This window comes from Crocodylus porosus, unplaced genomic scaffold, assembly GCF_001723895.1.
Source record: "Crocodylus porosus isolate Cpor-Errol unplaced genomic scaffold, CroPor_comp1, whole genome shotgun sequence".
Lineage (NCBI taxonomy): Eukaryota > Metazoa > Chordata > Crocodylia > Crocodylidae > Crocodylus > Crocodylus porosus.
The window spans coordinates 72,221,071-72,235,755 of NW_017728931.1; the positions used below are offsets into that span (position 1 = coordinate 72,221,071).

General features: G+C 40.4%; 1 protein-coding gene across 1 annotated transcript in view; it reads right to left on the reverse strand.

The window, feature by feature from the left end:
• The window catches only part of OTOGL (otogelin like), a 170,165-nt gene that overhangs the window by 17,434 nt on the left and 138,046 nt on the right, over positions 1 to 14,685 (reverse strand). The window contains exons 42-51 of the mRNA XM_019543930.1: positions 12,730 to 12,812; positions 12,040 to 12,181; positions 11,553 to 11,738; positions 10,169 to 10,384; positions 9,365 to 9,469; positions 8,964 to 9,071; positions 8,291 to 8,392; positions 4,083 to 4,187; positions 3,955 to 3,995; positions 1,293 to 1,356 (exon numbers count right to left, since the gene is read on the reverse strand). Coding sequence (XP_019399475.1) covers positions 1,293 to 1,356; positions 3,955 to 3,995; positions 4,083 to 4,187; positions 8,291 to 8,392; positions 8,964 to 9,071; positions 9,365 to 9,469; positions 10,169 to 10,384; positions 11,553 to 11,738; positions 12,040 to 12,181; positions 12,730 to 12,812 — 1,152 coding nt within the window. The remainder of the gene's footprint in view (positions 1 to 1,292; positions 1,357 to 3,954; positions 3,996 to 4,082; positions 4,188 to 8,290; positions 8,393 to 8,963; positions 9,072 to 9,364; positions 9,470 to 10,168; positions 10,385 to 11,552; positions 11,739 to 12,039; positions 12,182 to 12,729; positions 12,813 to 14,685) is intronic.

Here is a 14,685-nt window from a genome sequence, read left to right on the forward strand (position 1 = left end):
GTGCTTGCAGCTAAGACTGGGGATGTTGACTGGGGTGTTGCAATCCTCCTGCTAGGACTAAAACCCAGAGGTTCCAGGCTAGGTCTTGCCCATCCACTCAGGGTCAGACTGATCACCATATTTGGTATCAAGGAGTTTATATCCCATGGTGAGACTGGTACAGAATGTGGGGAGTTTTGCCTTCCCTTGAAGTGAAGGGGTGGGAGGGCAGGAGGAAGAGGGGGTGGCTCTTGAAATCCTTCTTACTGGGATCTCTCAAGCATATTTTAAACAACCTTTGTAGTTGCAGGACACTGGCTGCTCTGTTTTACCTGTGGCAGATTAAGCTATTACATTTTATGGTTGTGTAAAGGTTGACCGTGTAGTTTTACTAATAGGTTAGACAATGGATTTGTATATACCGATTTGGATAGGGATGATCCTGCCTCTGGCAAGGAGTAGGGCTAGAGCTCTGGAGGTCCCTTACAGCCCTACTTTTCTATAATTCAATATATAACTACAAGGCGAAAAGAGAAGACAACTCCTGAAGCAGGAGATAGGAGGTTGGAAAGAAAGGTTTAACTTGGAGGGAAGCACAGAAGGCAACTCTCTAGCAAGATTTACCAATGAGATGCACTGAACTCGAGAAGGATAGAGGGCCTCAGCTTCAGTATTTTGGGGCTTGTATTTTTTTCTCTGCTCCAGCTAACATTTTCCAAACCCAATTAGATGGGGGAAGAACATTTCATAGGCGGGGTTTTACCAATCCAAACTCTCCAGGTACAACGTTTCTTCCTGAGATACAAAGCAAATATGGCCCCAACCAATCAGGGAAAGTGGGATTTTTACTATTCACCAGTTTCATGTTTGAATCTGGTATCTCAGTATCAGTGCATACACAAAGGGGTTTACTTAGTTTTTTATACTCTTTGGTTAGTGATTTAAATTTTCAAACTGAAAACGGAGAGGTCCCTATTATTTAGTGGAAAAGATAATTCCCAGCAAAACTGCTTAAAAGAAACATGTGAAACTATAAAATGTATAAATCCATAATCAGATTCCTAGAATGGGAATGAAGTTAATCTTCACATTCGCTACTGTTCTCTAATTTTAGTATTGTCCTAATAAGAATTTCTTTACATAAATTTAGTCTTCAAGCATAAAGTATAGCCATTTTGCCAATTAAACTTTTATAAATACTAATTACTTAGAGCCACTATAAAGCAGACAGATAAAGTCATTTTAATATGTTTATATTTGAGAAGACCAGCATAGGTCATTTTTGCCAACAAAAATTAATAAGAAAAATTTACCACAGGTGTAGTGCATGCATCCGCAAGTTGTAAAAATATTACTATCTATGTTTGGAAGTTCTCCCTGTATGTATAAAAAAAGAACAAACAAGTTTACCTTAAACTAACCTTCAACACTAACAAAAGACATTCTACTCTTAAAATAACAAACAATATTCCCACCACTCCCACCCTTTGCTGTTGGAGGGAAAAAGAAATAATATATTACAACAAACAGCAGGCACAAAAATATCAGATGAACATAGTACCTCCACAATAGCAAAGTAATTCATTTTCTTTTTGTCTGAACATAACATTAGAGTAGCCCAACAGCAGTTTTACTAGTGTTTTGAAGTGGTTTCCTTTATTTTAGATACATTTTTAAGTAACAAATCCTGGTTATTTCAGTAATAAACTTACTATACCAAAGCATAACTCATGCTCTGTTACTCAAAGTGGTTGCAGGTGGCTGCAACAAAGCAGCTTGCAGGTGGCTGCACTCCCAATCAGGCACAATTGCTTGATTGGGAACAGGACCCAGGTGTTTATTGTAAGAATAGGGCTCTGAGCAGTGGAGCCAGCAGTTTGCTGCAGGCAGCTAGACAGAAAGTATCACCCAGCTGGAGCTGCTGTTCAGAACATGTTGGAGGTACAGGGCAAGAACTATGGGGATGGCAAGAGGTTCCTGGTCTCAGGGCATGACCTAAAACTATACTCTGCTTGGGCTGGATCAGGTGGTGGGACTACCGGTGGAAAAGCAGTTTTCAGGAAATGCCACACCTGTGCCTCCCCAGTGAAGGGTGACTATGAGGCACTAGAAAGCCCCAGCCCTGCTGCCTCATGAGTACTCCACGGAGGGGAAAGGCCAGGGAAGCACACCCTGAAGACAAAGCAAAGGGCCCAGATCCACTGTGTGGAGCCTGAGGCAGGGTCCTGGTCCGGTGAAGGAGCCCGAGACAGCCCAGGTCCACAGTGAGGCCTGAGGAGCTGCGTGTGAGGCTCCAGGGGGGTGGGTTGAGACCCAGTGTTGGGCAAGGGGATTGAAGCCCCAGTGTGGGGGCGTGTGGGGACCAAGAGGGTCCCAAGCCGGGCAGGGAGCCCAAGGAAAAGGGAGGGGCTGGGAGCCTCAACTGGGTGTGATTGTGAGCCCAGTGTGACAGCACAGGGATCAAGACTCCTGATTTCAGGGCACAGGGATTGCGAGCTTCAGTGCGAGGGCACGGGAGTGACAATGAGAGGCACTGGCGTAAGGGTCCCAGCGTGCGGCCACAGGAGTATGGGTCCCAGTGTGGGGTATGCTATAAGCTGGGTGTTAGGCCAAATAAGCTTAGGCCAGGTGTTAGGCCATGAATGCCATCTATGAGGCACAAGACATAGTGTAAGAGAAGGTTCAGAGCCGTGTATAGACCCTTAGCATCAGGGCAAGTAAATGGGCAGCCTCCCGCCTTGTTATCAACTTTCAACTGTTTCATCCAAAACATGGCAAAAGAGGTAGATGGGCAGTTTGCCCTGAAACAAGTGGGCAGGCCAACAATCAGACAGGCTCTGGGACACCCACTTGTCAGTTACATATAGCTAGAAAATACCACTCTCAGCTCTAAAATTTCTTCTGTGACTTCCATAAATTGGTCAAAATTCTTGTAGTAACTTATACTCCTTGCAGTTGATTCAGAATTTGATCTATATATACTATATTCCTTGCATTATATCAATATTAAACACTCCTCATATGGGAGAAGGAAAGTGTGGGCATTTGGTGAGGAAAACACACCTTTCATCATAGACAATAGGAGATAAAACATTTATTACTAGTAATATTCCATGTCATAGTGGCTAATTTCTACAAATAGAAAATGTGATCAGAGGACAGTAAATGTAACTTTTCATAGTTACAAAGGTCAAAGATATTAAGTATCTCTAACAGGAAGTATGTGATGTTTTATAAAACAAGTCAATATTATATATTATTCCATTAATATATTAATACATCTTAACCCATTACTGAAATGGAACTTTTAAGAGGTAAAATTTTAGGCTTATTAGTTCTAGACAATACTGAACAAAAATACATACCATACTTTCCATACGAGGCTGCATTTCATACACCTTTTTGCCAAAAACCAGCTGCTGGAATTTGGAATGCACATTATATATGATGAAATATAATAAGAGCAGTTTGCTTTTGCTTTCACCTGGTAGAAGCATAAGGAGTACAAAGTCTTTGCATGATCTACAGTGAGCAGAACAATGAGCAGACTCAGCTCCCTAGCTGCTGCTACTCAGCTACTTACTACAAAGAAAGATTTGTCTTTCAAAAACAAGGTGCATGTGTATTTCATTCCAGGACACATTGTATGTGAGAAAATATGGTATATATTTTCTTTCCTCATCTTCTTAAAAGCACAAAACCAAATTTTGTCAGTGGATTATTGGTTGTAGTATAGAGAAACTATATAGAAATCCCAGAAGATTATGGTTTTTGTCTGGAGAAAGATAACAGTCTTCCCCATTTTGCAGTCTGTTTGCTGGCTAATGTATACATTGGGGTTACCAATGGTCCAATCCCATAGCCTATGATAAAGAACCTCAGAAAGAGATGGAAAAACAACAGTAGATAAAGAGAAAGAAAGGAATAAAATGCTGAACATTTTTACTAAATAGTATCAAAAGAAAAATCTCTTACCAATTTACAAGTTGGTTTGGTAATGTTTTCGCAGCTACATTCTGAGAAAAGAGCAACAACTTCTATTAGTCTAAAGGTCTTGATTTGTAATAATAAAATGAACCAGTAGAAGAACAGAAAATAATTACCACAGTGCCACTCGGGACAACACTGCCCAGGTATATGTTCTTTCACAAGTTTCATGTCATCTGTGCAATTCAGAAGAGGCATTGAACAAAGGTTCTCATCACAAACTAGATAGAGAGAAATGACATGGATCAAGATTTTTTTTTCAGCTCATATTTCCTTAGCATAGTTTTTCTAACTATGCCGAATTTCTCATATAATTTTGATATTACCACTTGAGGCATCAGCTCACTTTCATCAATGCGAGATCCCAAAGATGGGATAAAGTGCACACTCAGCAAGTTTGCAGATGACAAGCAGCTGCAGGGAGTAGTAGATATACTGGAAGGTTGGTCTAGGATTCAGATGGTGTATCTATGTGAAATACTTTATTGCACAGTAGACTAATCTACTGTGCAATAAAAGAATCACTGTCTAGACATGCATACCATTTATTGTGCAGTAAATACAGATCATAAACTAACTGTGCAGGAGAGGCTATGAAGTAGCACAAGTGTAGACTGGCCAGGAGCAAATTTGCGGGAGCTGAGCAGCAATCAGATGGGGGTAGCTCTCTCCCCCCCTGCTGCCCCCCCTCGATCCTAGCTACTCAGCTGCTTGCTCCCCACAGGAGCTGGGAGCCAAGCAATGCTGGGACTCAAGAGCTCTGCTTCCTGCACATTCAGGAGCTGGCCTGGAGCCGTCCCATTTCTGGGGAGGCTCCAAGCCAGCTCCAGGCTGTGTGGAGATTTCTCTGAGCAGCCTGGGGTTGGCTAGAAACTGTCCCACGTCTGAGGCAGCTCTCAGCCACCTCTGAGCTGTGCAAGGATTTCCCCGAGCTAGCTGAGAGCTGTGCCAGAAGCAGGTTAGTTCCCAGCTAGCTCCAGGTTGCTTGGGAATTTTCTCATGCAGCCCAGAGCTGCCCCAGAAGTGGGACAGGTCCTGGCCAACCCAGGTTGCTCATGAAAATCCCTGCACAGCCCCAAAAGTGGGACAGCTCCCAGCTATGCAGAGAAACCCTGCTGGGCCAAGGGCTTGTTCCCATGTGCAAAGGGCCAGGAAAGCTCTGCAGGGGCAGCTGTCTCCAGGTTCCCTGCACATCAGGACCACACCCAGTGTGCATGGGGCAAGGACTTCTTCTGGCCCCATGTGCATGGGCACCAGCCCTGGGCTAGCACCCTGGAGCTCCCCCTGGCTGCTACAGGGGGCCAGAGCATGGTAAGAGCATCCCTCTACTGGACAATTTCTGAAGAATGGACAAAAGAAAGCATGAGGCAAGGGGTTTGGTTTTTTTTATACCTTTTACTGGACTAACCATATAGTTGGGTGAGATTTTGGAGACATTTTTATATACAAACTGCCCTTCCTCAGGTATGAAAAAGCAGCAAATACATGCTAAGCTAAATAACAGTGAAAAAGAAACAATTGAACTCCATGTAAATTAAAGCAGTAACTTAAGGAATGGAGGTTGACTGTAGAGCAGCAGCAAAGAGAAGTGATCAAAAGTAGCTGCAAAAGAAAGGAAATGCAGTTGAGTGGATAACCTAATTATGTAGAAGACTAAGACCATTAAAATGATCCAACTTCTCTCCCAAATAGGCAGTTGGTCCAATAAAAGATACCACAAAAACCCTTGCCTCAGAATTTTTCTAGAGCATCATGGGTATAACACCATTCCAGTCCCACTAAAGAAAGAAAATATGGCACTCAGATTGACTACACTGAATACAACAATGGGCTAGGGTTACTTAGATGAACAAAATGAAAATTGTGTCCACTTTAGGAAGAAAGATATATTGATGGAGTACTCCTATAACAAGTAAATAAGTAGTAAATAGATGACATTAGATATTAAACAGGAATATATACTATACAGGTTTCCCTCACTTTATGCAGTACATACATTCCTGGAAAACAGTGCATAACTCAAATTTGCATAAAGGAAACCCACTTTAAAGCACAACAAATAGGGATACATTCCAAAACCTTGACTGTACTGACCGCCAGACCCATCTCTACCACTTTTACAAGACAGTTTTGGTACTCGCCAACAGCAGAGAGTACACACAAGCACAGAGTGGTGGTGAATGTTTAGTTGGTGTAGGAGGTTCAAGCAGGGTAGGAGAGGGATAGGAAATGAGCTAGTGGGACACTTAGAAGTCAGAATAGGGACGGCAACTACAGAAACATATGTCACAGACAGCAAGTGAGGAGCCCAGATCCATACAGGAGACTATATTTTGGTGCACATCACTCCCACAGTGCACCACAAAAAGCAGCTGACTGCGGGCTTCCACTGCACTGATCACATAAGAGTGAATTTACCTTGCTTATAATGAATTCTTGGTATAAAGAGGGTCATTGCGTAAGAGTGAATTTTCACATACAGAACACACAAAGTGTTTAAATCAGCGGGACTGGATGAGCTCCACCCAACGGTGCTGAAGAAATTAGCCAGTGTCATAGCAGAGCCACTGGCACAACTGTTCAAGCAGTCATGGTGCTCAGGTGAGGCCCCTGAGGACTGGAAAAGGGCCAATGTGGTTCCTATTTTCAAGAAGAGGAGGAAGGAAGATCCAGGTAATGACAGACCTGTTAGTTTCACACTTCCATCCTTGGGAAAACCCTAGAAAAAATTAACAAGGATCACATTTGTAGGGGTCCAGAGGGTAATATAATGCTGAAGAGCAACCAGCACGGGTTCATTGCAGGTAGATCCTACCTGGCTAACCTTGTTTCTTTCTATGACCAGGTCACTAAAAGCTTAGGTGTCGAGGTAGATGTCATCTACTTGGACTTTAAGAAGGCCTTCGACACATTTTCTCATCCTATTCTTATAAGCAAATTGAATGGCTGTTCCATAGATGATTACACAGTCATGAGGGTGGCAAATTGGCTTAAGGGTTGTACCCAGAAAGTGGTGGTGGTGGATGGGTTGGTATTGACCTTAAAAGATGTGGGCAGAGGGGTCCCCCAAAGCTTGGTCCATGGGCCAGTGCTGTTCAATATCTTCATCAGTGACCTGGATAAGGGTGTGGAAAGCACTCTGTTCACATTCGCAGATGACACCAAACTATGGGGCAAAGCAAACACACTGATGGGAAGAAAACAAATTCAGGTAGACCTGGACAGGTTAGAGAAGAGTACAGAGAACAATAGGATGCAGTTCAACAAGGACAAGTACAAGCTGCATCTAGGGAGAGGGAATCAGCAGCACATCTATAGACTAGGGGATGACCCTCTCAGCAGTATAGGGGCAGAAAGAGATCTTGGAGTCGTTGTCAACTCCAAGATGAATACGAGTTGTCAATTTGATGAAGCAATTAGCAGAGCTAACCATACTTTGTCATGCATTAGTAGGTGCATCACGAACAGGTCCAGGGAGGTGATGCTCCCACTCTGTGCGACACTGGTCAGGCTGCAGCTAGAGTACTGTGTCCAATTTTGGGTGCTGCAATTCAAGAAGGATGTGGACAACCTTGACGAGGTCCAGAGGAGGGCTACTCATATGATTAGAAACCTGCAAGAAATGGCTTATGAGGAAAGGCTGAGGGAACTGGACCTTTTCAGCCTCTGTAAAAGAAGGCCAAGGCTGTATACAAATTCACCAGGGGGAGGTTGGGCAGCAGGGAATAGGAGATGCTCTGTTTACCAGAGCACCCCTTGAAGCAGTGGCCACAAGCTGATGGAGAGTAGGACATCAGAAAGAACTTCTTCACAGTTAGGGTTGCCAGAATCTGAAACGGGCTTCCAAGGGAGATGTTGCTCTCCCCTACCTTGGGGGGGGTCTTCAAGAGGAGACTGGACAAGCACCTGGCTGGGGTCACATGACCCCAGCATTTTTTTCTGCCACTGGCAGGGGGTTGCATTCGATGATCCTTTGAGGTAGTCTTCCAACCCTAGCATTTATGAATCTATAAAGTGAGGGAAACCTGTAGTTCATCACATCAACTCAACACAAGTAATTTTTGAAAATTGTTGCTTAAGTCCCTCCCTCAAGAAGCTAACAATATAACGAAAACAAAGTTTAAACAAAAACAAATGGGAAACCATAAGAGAGCAGTATCTTAAGATACTGTATAAATGGTGTATGATATCACGCTCTACTTTTAATGTATAGAGAATCTCAAGTTTTGGTGACAAGTGTTGGAGTCGCCTGAAAAAGATAATACATGCAAATAATGTTTACTACATAAAGAGAAATCTTTCAATTAAAGACAGTCCTACTTACCACAGTGATAGTGAGGACAACAATAATGAGTGGTGCTTAGATCTACTGTGAGAATTTCTCCCTCATTACATAATGGAATTGGCTCAACACAAGATTCACAAACTAAAATTAAAAAGAACAAGCCTTATATAAGGTTTCAGGTGTATCATCAGAAAGTTGCTACATACTAGTTTCATACTATTCACATTCTTATGCTGGACATGTCATTTGAATATTTCGGGGCCTTTTTTTACTATTACGTTCAAACAAAATAGGTAAATGAATGTAATGAAGCAGCATATACATAAATTGTATTGACTCATTGAGATTTATACTAAGAAACTTGTGGATTATTACTTAGAAAGTTGCAGACTGAAAGCAAAGCTCACAGAACTCAATGAATAAAATGCATCCACATTTTAAGATGAGCTCAATCCCTGTATTTTTATCTCAGTCATTTTGCAGTTTAGCAGTGAGGGGGGAAAAAAACCACTCAAACCTGCAGAAGAATCCCTGAAGGTAGTAAATTAAAACTGTTTAGCCCCTCCTGTAAGACTCTGTTGTATCAGATCCTGTGACAATTCTCAGCCAAAGTTATCAAGTATGTCACTAGAAACCACCACCCTCCTTACCTCTAAATTCCATATAATTTCCCACCTACCTACAAGAACGATAATACAGTAGGGCATCTTACCACAGAGATATAGGAAACAACAAGGGTCTTCCTGTTTTGCTTCAACAACAAATTGGTCCTCTCTGCAGTCTGGACGGGAAGCATTAGGACATGCTGAAAGATCACATTCTACATAAAAGAGAAGTCATAGATATAATGCCCAAATAAAAAAGCTATTCTGTTTATCTTCCCTTTTTCACTTCCTATTAATCCACCCAAACATGTTATAAATCAAAACTGAGAGACAGCTCAAATACAAATATCCACAAAAACCCTGAGGAACAAAATAGAAATACTAGTCTCATGCTACTGACAGTGTTCTGATCTATTAACACAGGCAGAACATCCGTCAATAACATCTAGCACAGATAAATACAGGATTGGAAAATATCCTTTTAATCTTACTTCCATGTGCAACTTACCACATTGGTATTGTGGACAGCAAGAAAGGGGGTTATAGCCTATTACTAATTTTTCACCACTTCTGCAGATTGGAATAAGAGCCTCACATAAAGTCATGTTGCATTCTGAAAAAAATAACAGCATTCATTCATTCACAAAGACACAATATTTTTAATGTTGGTTAATCTGACTGAAACATTCCTTTTGTGACAACTGGCAAGTGATTACGTGTAGCCAACTATTTCACATGGACCATTTGTGTTTTATTTCCACTTAGCCACTTTATTAAGAAATAGACTAACATGACAAGAGCTAGCACCATGTTTCTTCTGTTAAGAGATACAAACAGACAAAATATTAGCATCTGGCATTAATTAGGATTAGACAAAGACATTTCGTTTTTAAGCACCTCTCCCCCTAGAATTTCCTACATGGTTTAGAAAAAAAAGATCCACACTTTCAAGAGCACTTTAAGTCTCAGGATCCTAATGTTATGAAAAATCACTACAATTCAGTGTCCTAAGCAACTCTGGGTCCAAAACAGTTTTGATGAGTGCACCACCCACCAGACTATACGCAGTTCTGAAGCATCTGTCTGTCCCTCTCAAAATTTGATACTGAACCTGAAAGACTTTCAAATGTCAACCAATTAGCATTTTCAAATATAAAACCATTTTGTCAAAAAATTCCCAAATCAACCAGCTTCAAGTCTAGTAGGCAATTTGAAAAATTTAACTTTAAATCCTGCCTGTATGCCACTACATGCAGTGAATGTTTAATATCTCCCACGTACTATTCTCAAAAGTGTTGAGGTGTAAACATACCACAAACTTGCTTTGGACAGCAAGCCCCCTCTTCAATGACATTAATGATAACTTCACCCACTCGCTCACAAACAGGTGGTGGTGAGTCTTCACTGCATTCAGGTTCTACAGCAATAACACTTCCATTCTCCAAGCAGCTGTACATGCAACATGTTTTAATGGATCCCTTCCAAAACTCTCCAGCAGAACGGGGCTGTCCCTCATTATCTGTACATGCTAAGAAAGAAAAACAAAATGACAGGTAATAGAATCCTGAATAATGTGCCAACTAGCTACTTTCACTGCATAAAAGGCCAATAAAGTATACTAATGTAGATTATATATTTAACTGTCAGAAAACTCTATTGTTTTCTAAACTATATTGGAATCTGATACCCTTTTTAGTGCATTAGCAGACCCATCCCACTAACTCCTGCAAAGTGCAGCTGCTCTCCTTCAAATGATTATTACTTCCTGAACTTAACACCAAAATTAAAGTTTTTGCACAGACCTTCTGTCTCTCTGTGTGCAAATAAAAAATTCAGTCACTACTTTTGCAGCATTGTTACATTAGAAATCACCCTGCTAGCCTGTTGTATCAGGATACTTGAGGAAGCATTTTCTGCCATACCTAGTTATTCACTGACCAATTCACTCTGCCACATCCTTCTGTGGAGCGTGTAAACCCCTGAGTGAGTGGTCCAAAATCACTTCCATCTTGGGTTTTGAATCTATCTTGGAAATCACTCCAATAGCCAGGACCCAAACAATGAGGGATCCTATGGACTTAACTCTCCATACCTATATACCTTTGCCAGAACCAATGTATGATATCTCCTGATAGGTAACACCACTAAGCAAGAAGACATTCATTTTCTGCACCGATTTAAAGCTTTGAGTAAACAATAAAGGACGGTGGCTTGATACAGACATTTTAGTCAAGAAATTCTGAAGTTATGATTTCCTGTGGGAATGTCTAGGTATGTAAGAAATCTTTATAATCACCTTATCAAATTTTAAAAAAGGCAATTCAGGCCATCATCACAAAATCTAGGATCAGTTGATTGCCCCAAAACATTCCTAAACTATAGTTTTTTTGGACAAAGGATCAAAGAGAAAAGGAAAAAAAGAGAGGAGAGAAACCATTGGTTCTATTCATTCAAATTTACTCCTGAACAAGAGAAGTTTTAGAATTAAAAAAAAAAAAAAAATCACTTACCAGTAAATCACTGCTTTCATGAGCCAAAACCTACCAGAGCTGAAACCATGAATTCCAAAGTTTACACTAAGGCAACCTTTATAGCTGGGGGCTATGACAGAGCCCAGGCTCTGGAAACTGGCCACATAGAGGATATACCACTTGCATTAATCCACAGAGCAGATCCCTTTGCTCTTTCTTACTTACTACATTTTTCTTCTGGTATACAGAGATCCGAGTCTGTTCTATGAAGAATGGTCCCATTTTTACAGACACAATCTTCTCTTAAATAGGAGCAAGGAGATTCTTCATGGAACCATTTATTCAAGCATGTTTTGGCTTCACAGGGTTGCACACAAGGCTGGTATTCCTTGCCATTGGGACAATTCAAGGCTACCATCCACAAACACAGAAAAAAGAATATAACAAATAATTCTCTTTTTTTTAAGGTGTAAATTTAGTAAGAGCAACAATTTACATTTAGAAATAAACTACAAAATTATACATTTGAAAAAATTGTGGGACAAAATCCTTAAGTGAAGCCATAGCTGCCATGATTTTAGCCCATCTACTTTGACTGACTTACTTTGCACATCAACTGGCTGTGACTGAAAGAGCACAATACACAACAATAATACGTAGAAATACTGTAATGGTATAAAATATCTTTTGAAGGTAAAATATTTTAACTCACAACAGTAATCTGGTGTCCTCCACTTAATACAGATATTATGTTTGTTGCACAAAGCCACATAAGCAGAAAGTGCATCACATTCATAGTTCCAAAAGTAAGTATTGTTAATCCACATCTTTCCACAGAAGTCCTGTGGTGAAACCTAGAAATACATTTTAATTGGCATTTCACTAGTAGAACAACTTTTTTTTCTATTAGTTGACAATAAATTCAAAGATATATTACTAATACAAGAGGGGAAAAAAAATCTGTGATTTCTGACTGGCAGGTAGTGATACCTTTTTTCTGCTTATGACTATTAGTTGCATGATATTACATCTACCACAATTTTACATGCTCATTAGTAGGCATAGAAAACAGCCCTGATGACACTGCCGTACTGTTGACAAGGTGCTTTGCAATATGATGCTTCCAGTTTAAATCTCCAATTGCAGTTAAACTCTGCTTCCATTCCCTCTATAAATTATACTATGAATAGATTATGTAGTACTAGACTCATGTTTAAATGGGATTTTTTTTCTTGACTCCAAATGTACTACATCAAAATTCAAATGTAATATGAGTTCTGGTTTATGTAATTCTAACCAATATTAATTCTGGTTTATTATTGCTTAAGCTTGTACAACCAGGAAGAATGAAGAATTCAGTAGTGTTCTGTCTGCCATTTTTATTCAACTCCCCCTCTCTTACTGTGACTTCTGCAAATCTGGATGTACTCTCTTTTGTCATAGTGCTCTTTACAGCAGCGGTTTTCATTTCCCACTCTTGTTCACCTTTTGAATTTTTTCCACTTCATTTTTATGTAAAGCACACATGCACCATTTTTAATCCTCTCCAGATGTCAACTTCATGTACACAAAATAAGAATAAACATCTTGGCTCAACCAAGTGTTTTTGGCATGTCAAACATTAAGGTAGCCCCAAAAACAGGGCATGTAGCACTTCCCTTGAAGCAGTATCAGTGAACCTGCCAGATGCGTAAAAAAGTAGGGTTCAGAAACCAACAACCGTGACGTATTTTTGACTAATTTTGAATAATCTGATTCACTAGAAGCTGAAGATATTAAAGTGGATGAGCAAAGACCAATGTCCAACTTCCTTCTTTTTAGTGACACAATGCCTTGCATAACTCTCCCACCAGATTTCTTCAGCTGATACTTCAAAAAGTTTCTTTTCTGTTTGTTTGTTTTTATAACCCCACCTATTCTTTTGATAAGAGAAAGGTCTCAAGCTTAAACGAAAGATATCTGAGAGTCTGCTCACAGGGGGTCAGTCTACTGCAAAGTAGTTTAACAGAAAGGAAGAAAACAGAGTAAACCATAGAAAAGGAAAATTAAGCAAATAATAATAAAATTAGGAATGGAGATCTGGACAATGGAGAAAGTACCAATCCTGCTTAATCCTGGTTTGAAATAGAAAGAATTGTACATCCATAATGTCTTTGAAATTCATTTTCTAATCTCTCTGCCTCTCTAGTCATTCCTACTCTTCCTGTGCTACATCAGCTACCTCTAGTGGCAGCTGATGTGCTAAATGACACAATCCTTACAGTTCTGTTCCTGAAAATAACCTTTCCAGCAGTAAGCTATCATGCTACAAATACAAAAGTGACCAAGCTAACTTCTGTGATGTTTCCCCAAGCTACAGAGATCTCTGACCAACCAGAATCCAGTAGCATATAAACATAAGGTCTGGGCCTTCACTCCTAACCAGCTACCTCATAAACATTTAATAAAGATTTGGTTTATATTTCACTGTTAGGCTGATGCTGTGTTATGTCACTCTAATAAGGGTTTCATTTACAAGATGGTACAGTATTTTCAGAAGCCAAAAAGTAACATGGTGGTCTGCACTCGAGGTGTTCCTTCAGGCCAGGTACAGTTATTACACTTTTACCAGTATGTCTAGAGACATAACTTATACATAAAACTGGTGTAAGTGATCAGAAAGTGGCTCAAATCTGTAACAGAACAGAAGTTTAGTGCACATAAACTGCTTTCAAAATGGCTGAAACCACTTTAAGATAAACCTGGATGGATGTAGTAACAGACTTAACTGATTTAAGTTAAATCCTTTTATTGAATTTCTGTCCCAGATCCCCTCCAGATTCAAGTTAACTCACAGTCCCCCAGCATCGCATGATGCTTTGCACAGCCCCTGCAAACCCACGGTCACAGGATGAGCAGGCTAGCCTTGGCCCAACCTGTCTGCTTCAGGTGAGCATGGAGGTGTGCTCTAGCACCCCCTGGCTTCTGGCCTGGGCCACTGCAGGCACATGGCTGCATTTCTGGAATCAAAATGTCTGTTCATTTGAATCAATTCAGTCTCAGGCTTTTTGACTTTGTACTTAACCTATAAGTGATCGTAAATTGGTCTATACCCATAACAGAATAGGAGTTAAATACACAGACTGGTTTTAAAAAATGGCAGATTTGATGCTCCCCACCTTCCAGGGTGAATTTGTGTTCTTTTCACTACTGGTATAAACTATACTGCTTATAGAAAACCCTATAACAGACTGAATATCTGTAGCTAGCCATAGATGGAAACCATCTGAAGAGTTATTTTGGCAAGCAATATGTCAGAGGGAGTAAAAGAAAATGAAACTATAAATTATAATTTTCATAGTTTCATAGTTTCTAGGGT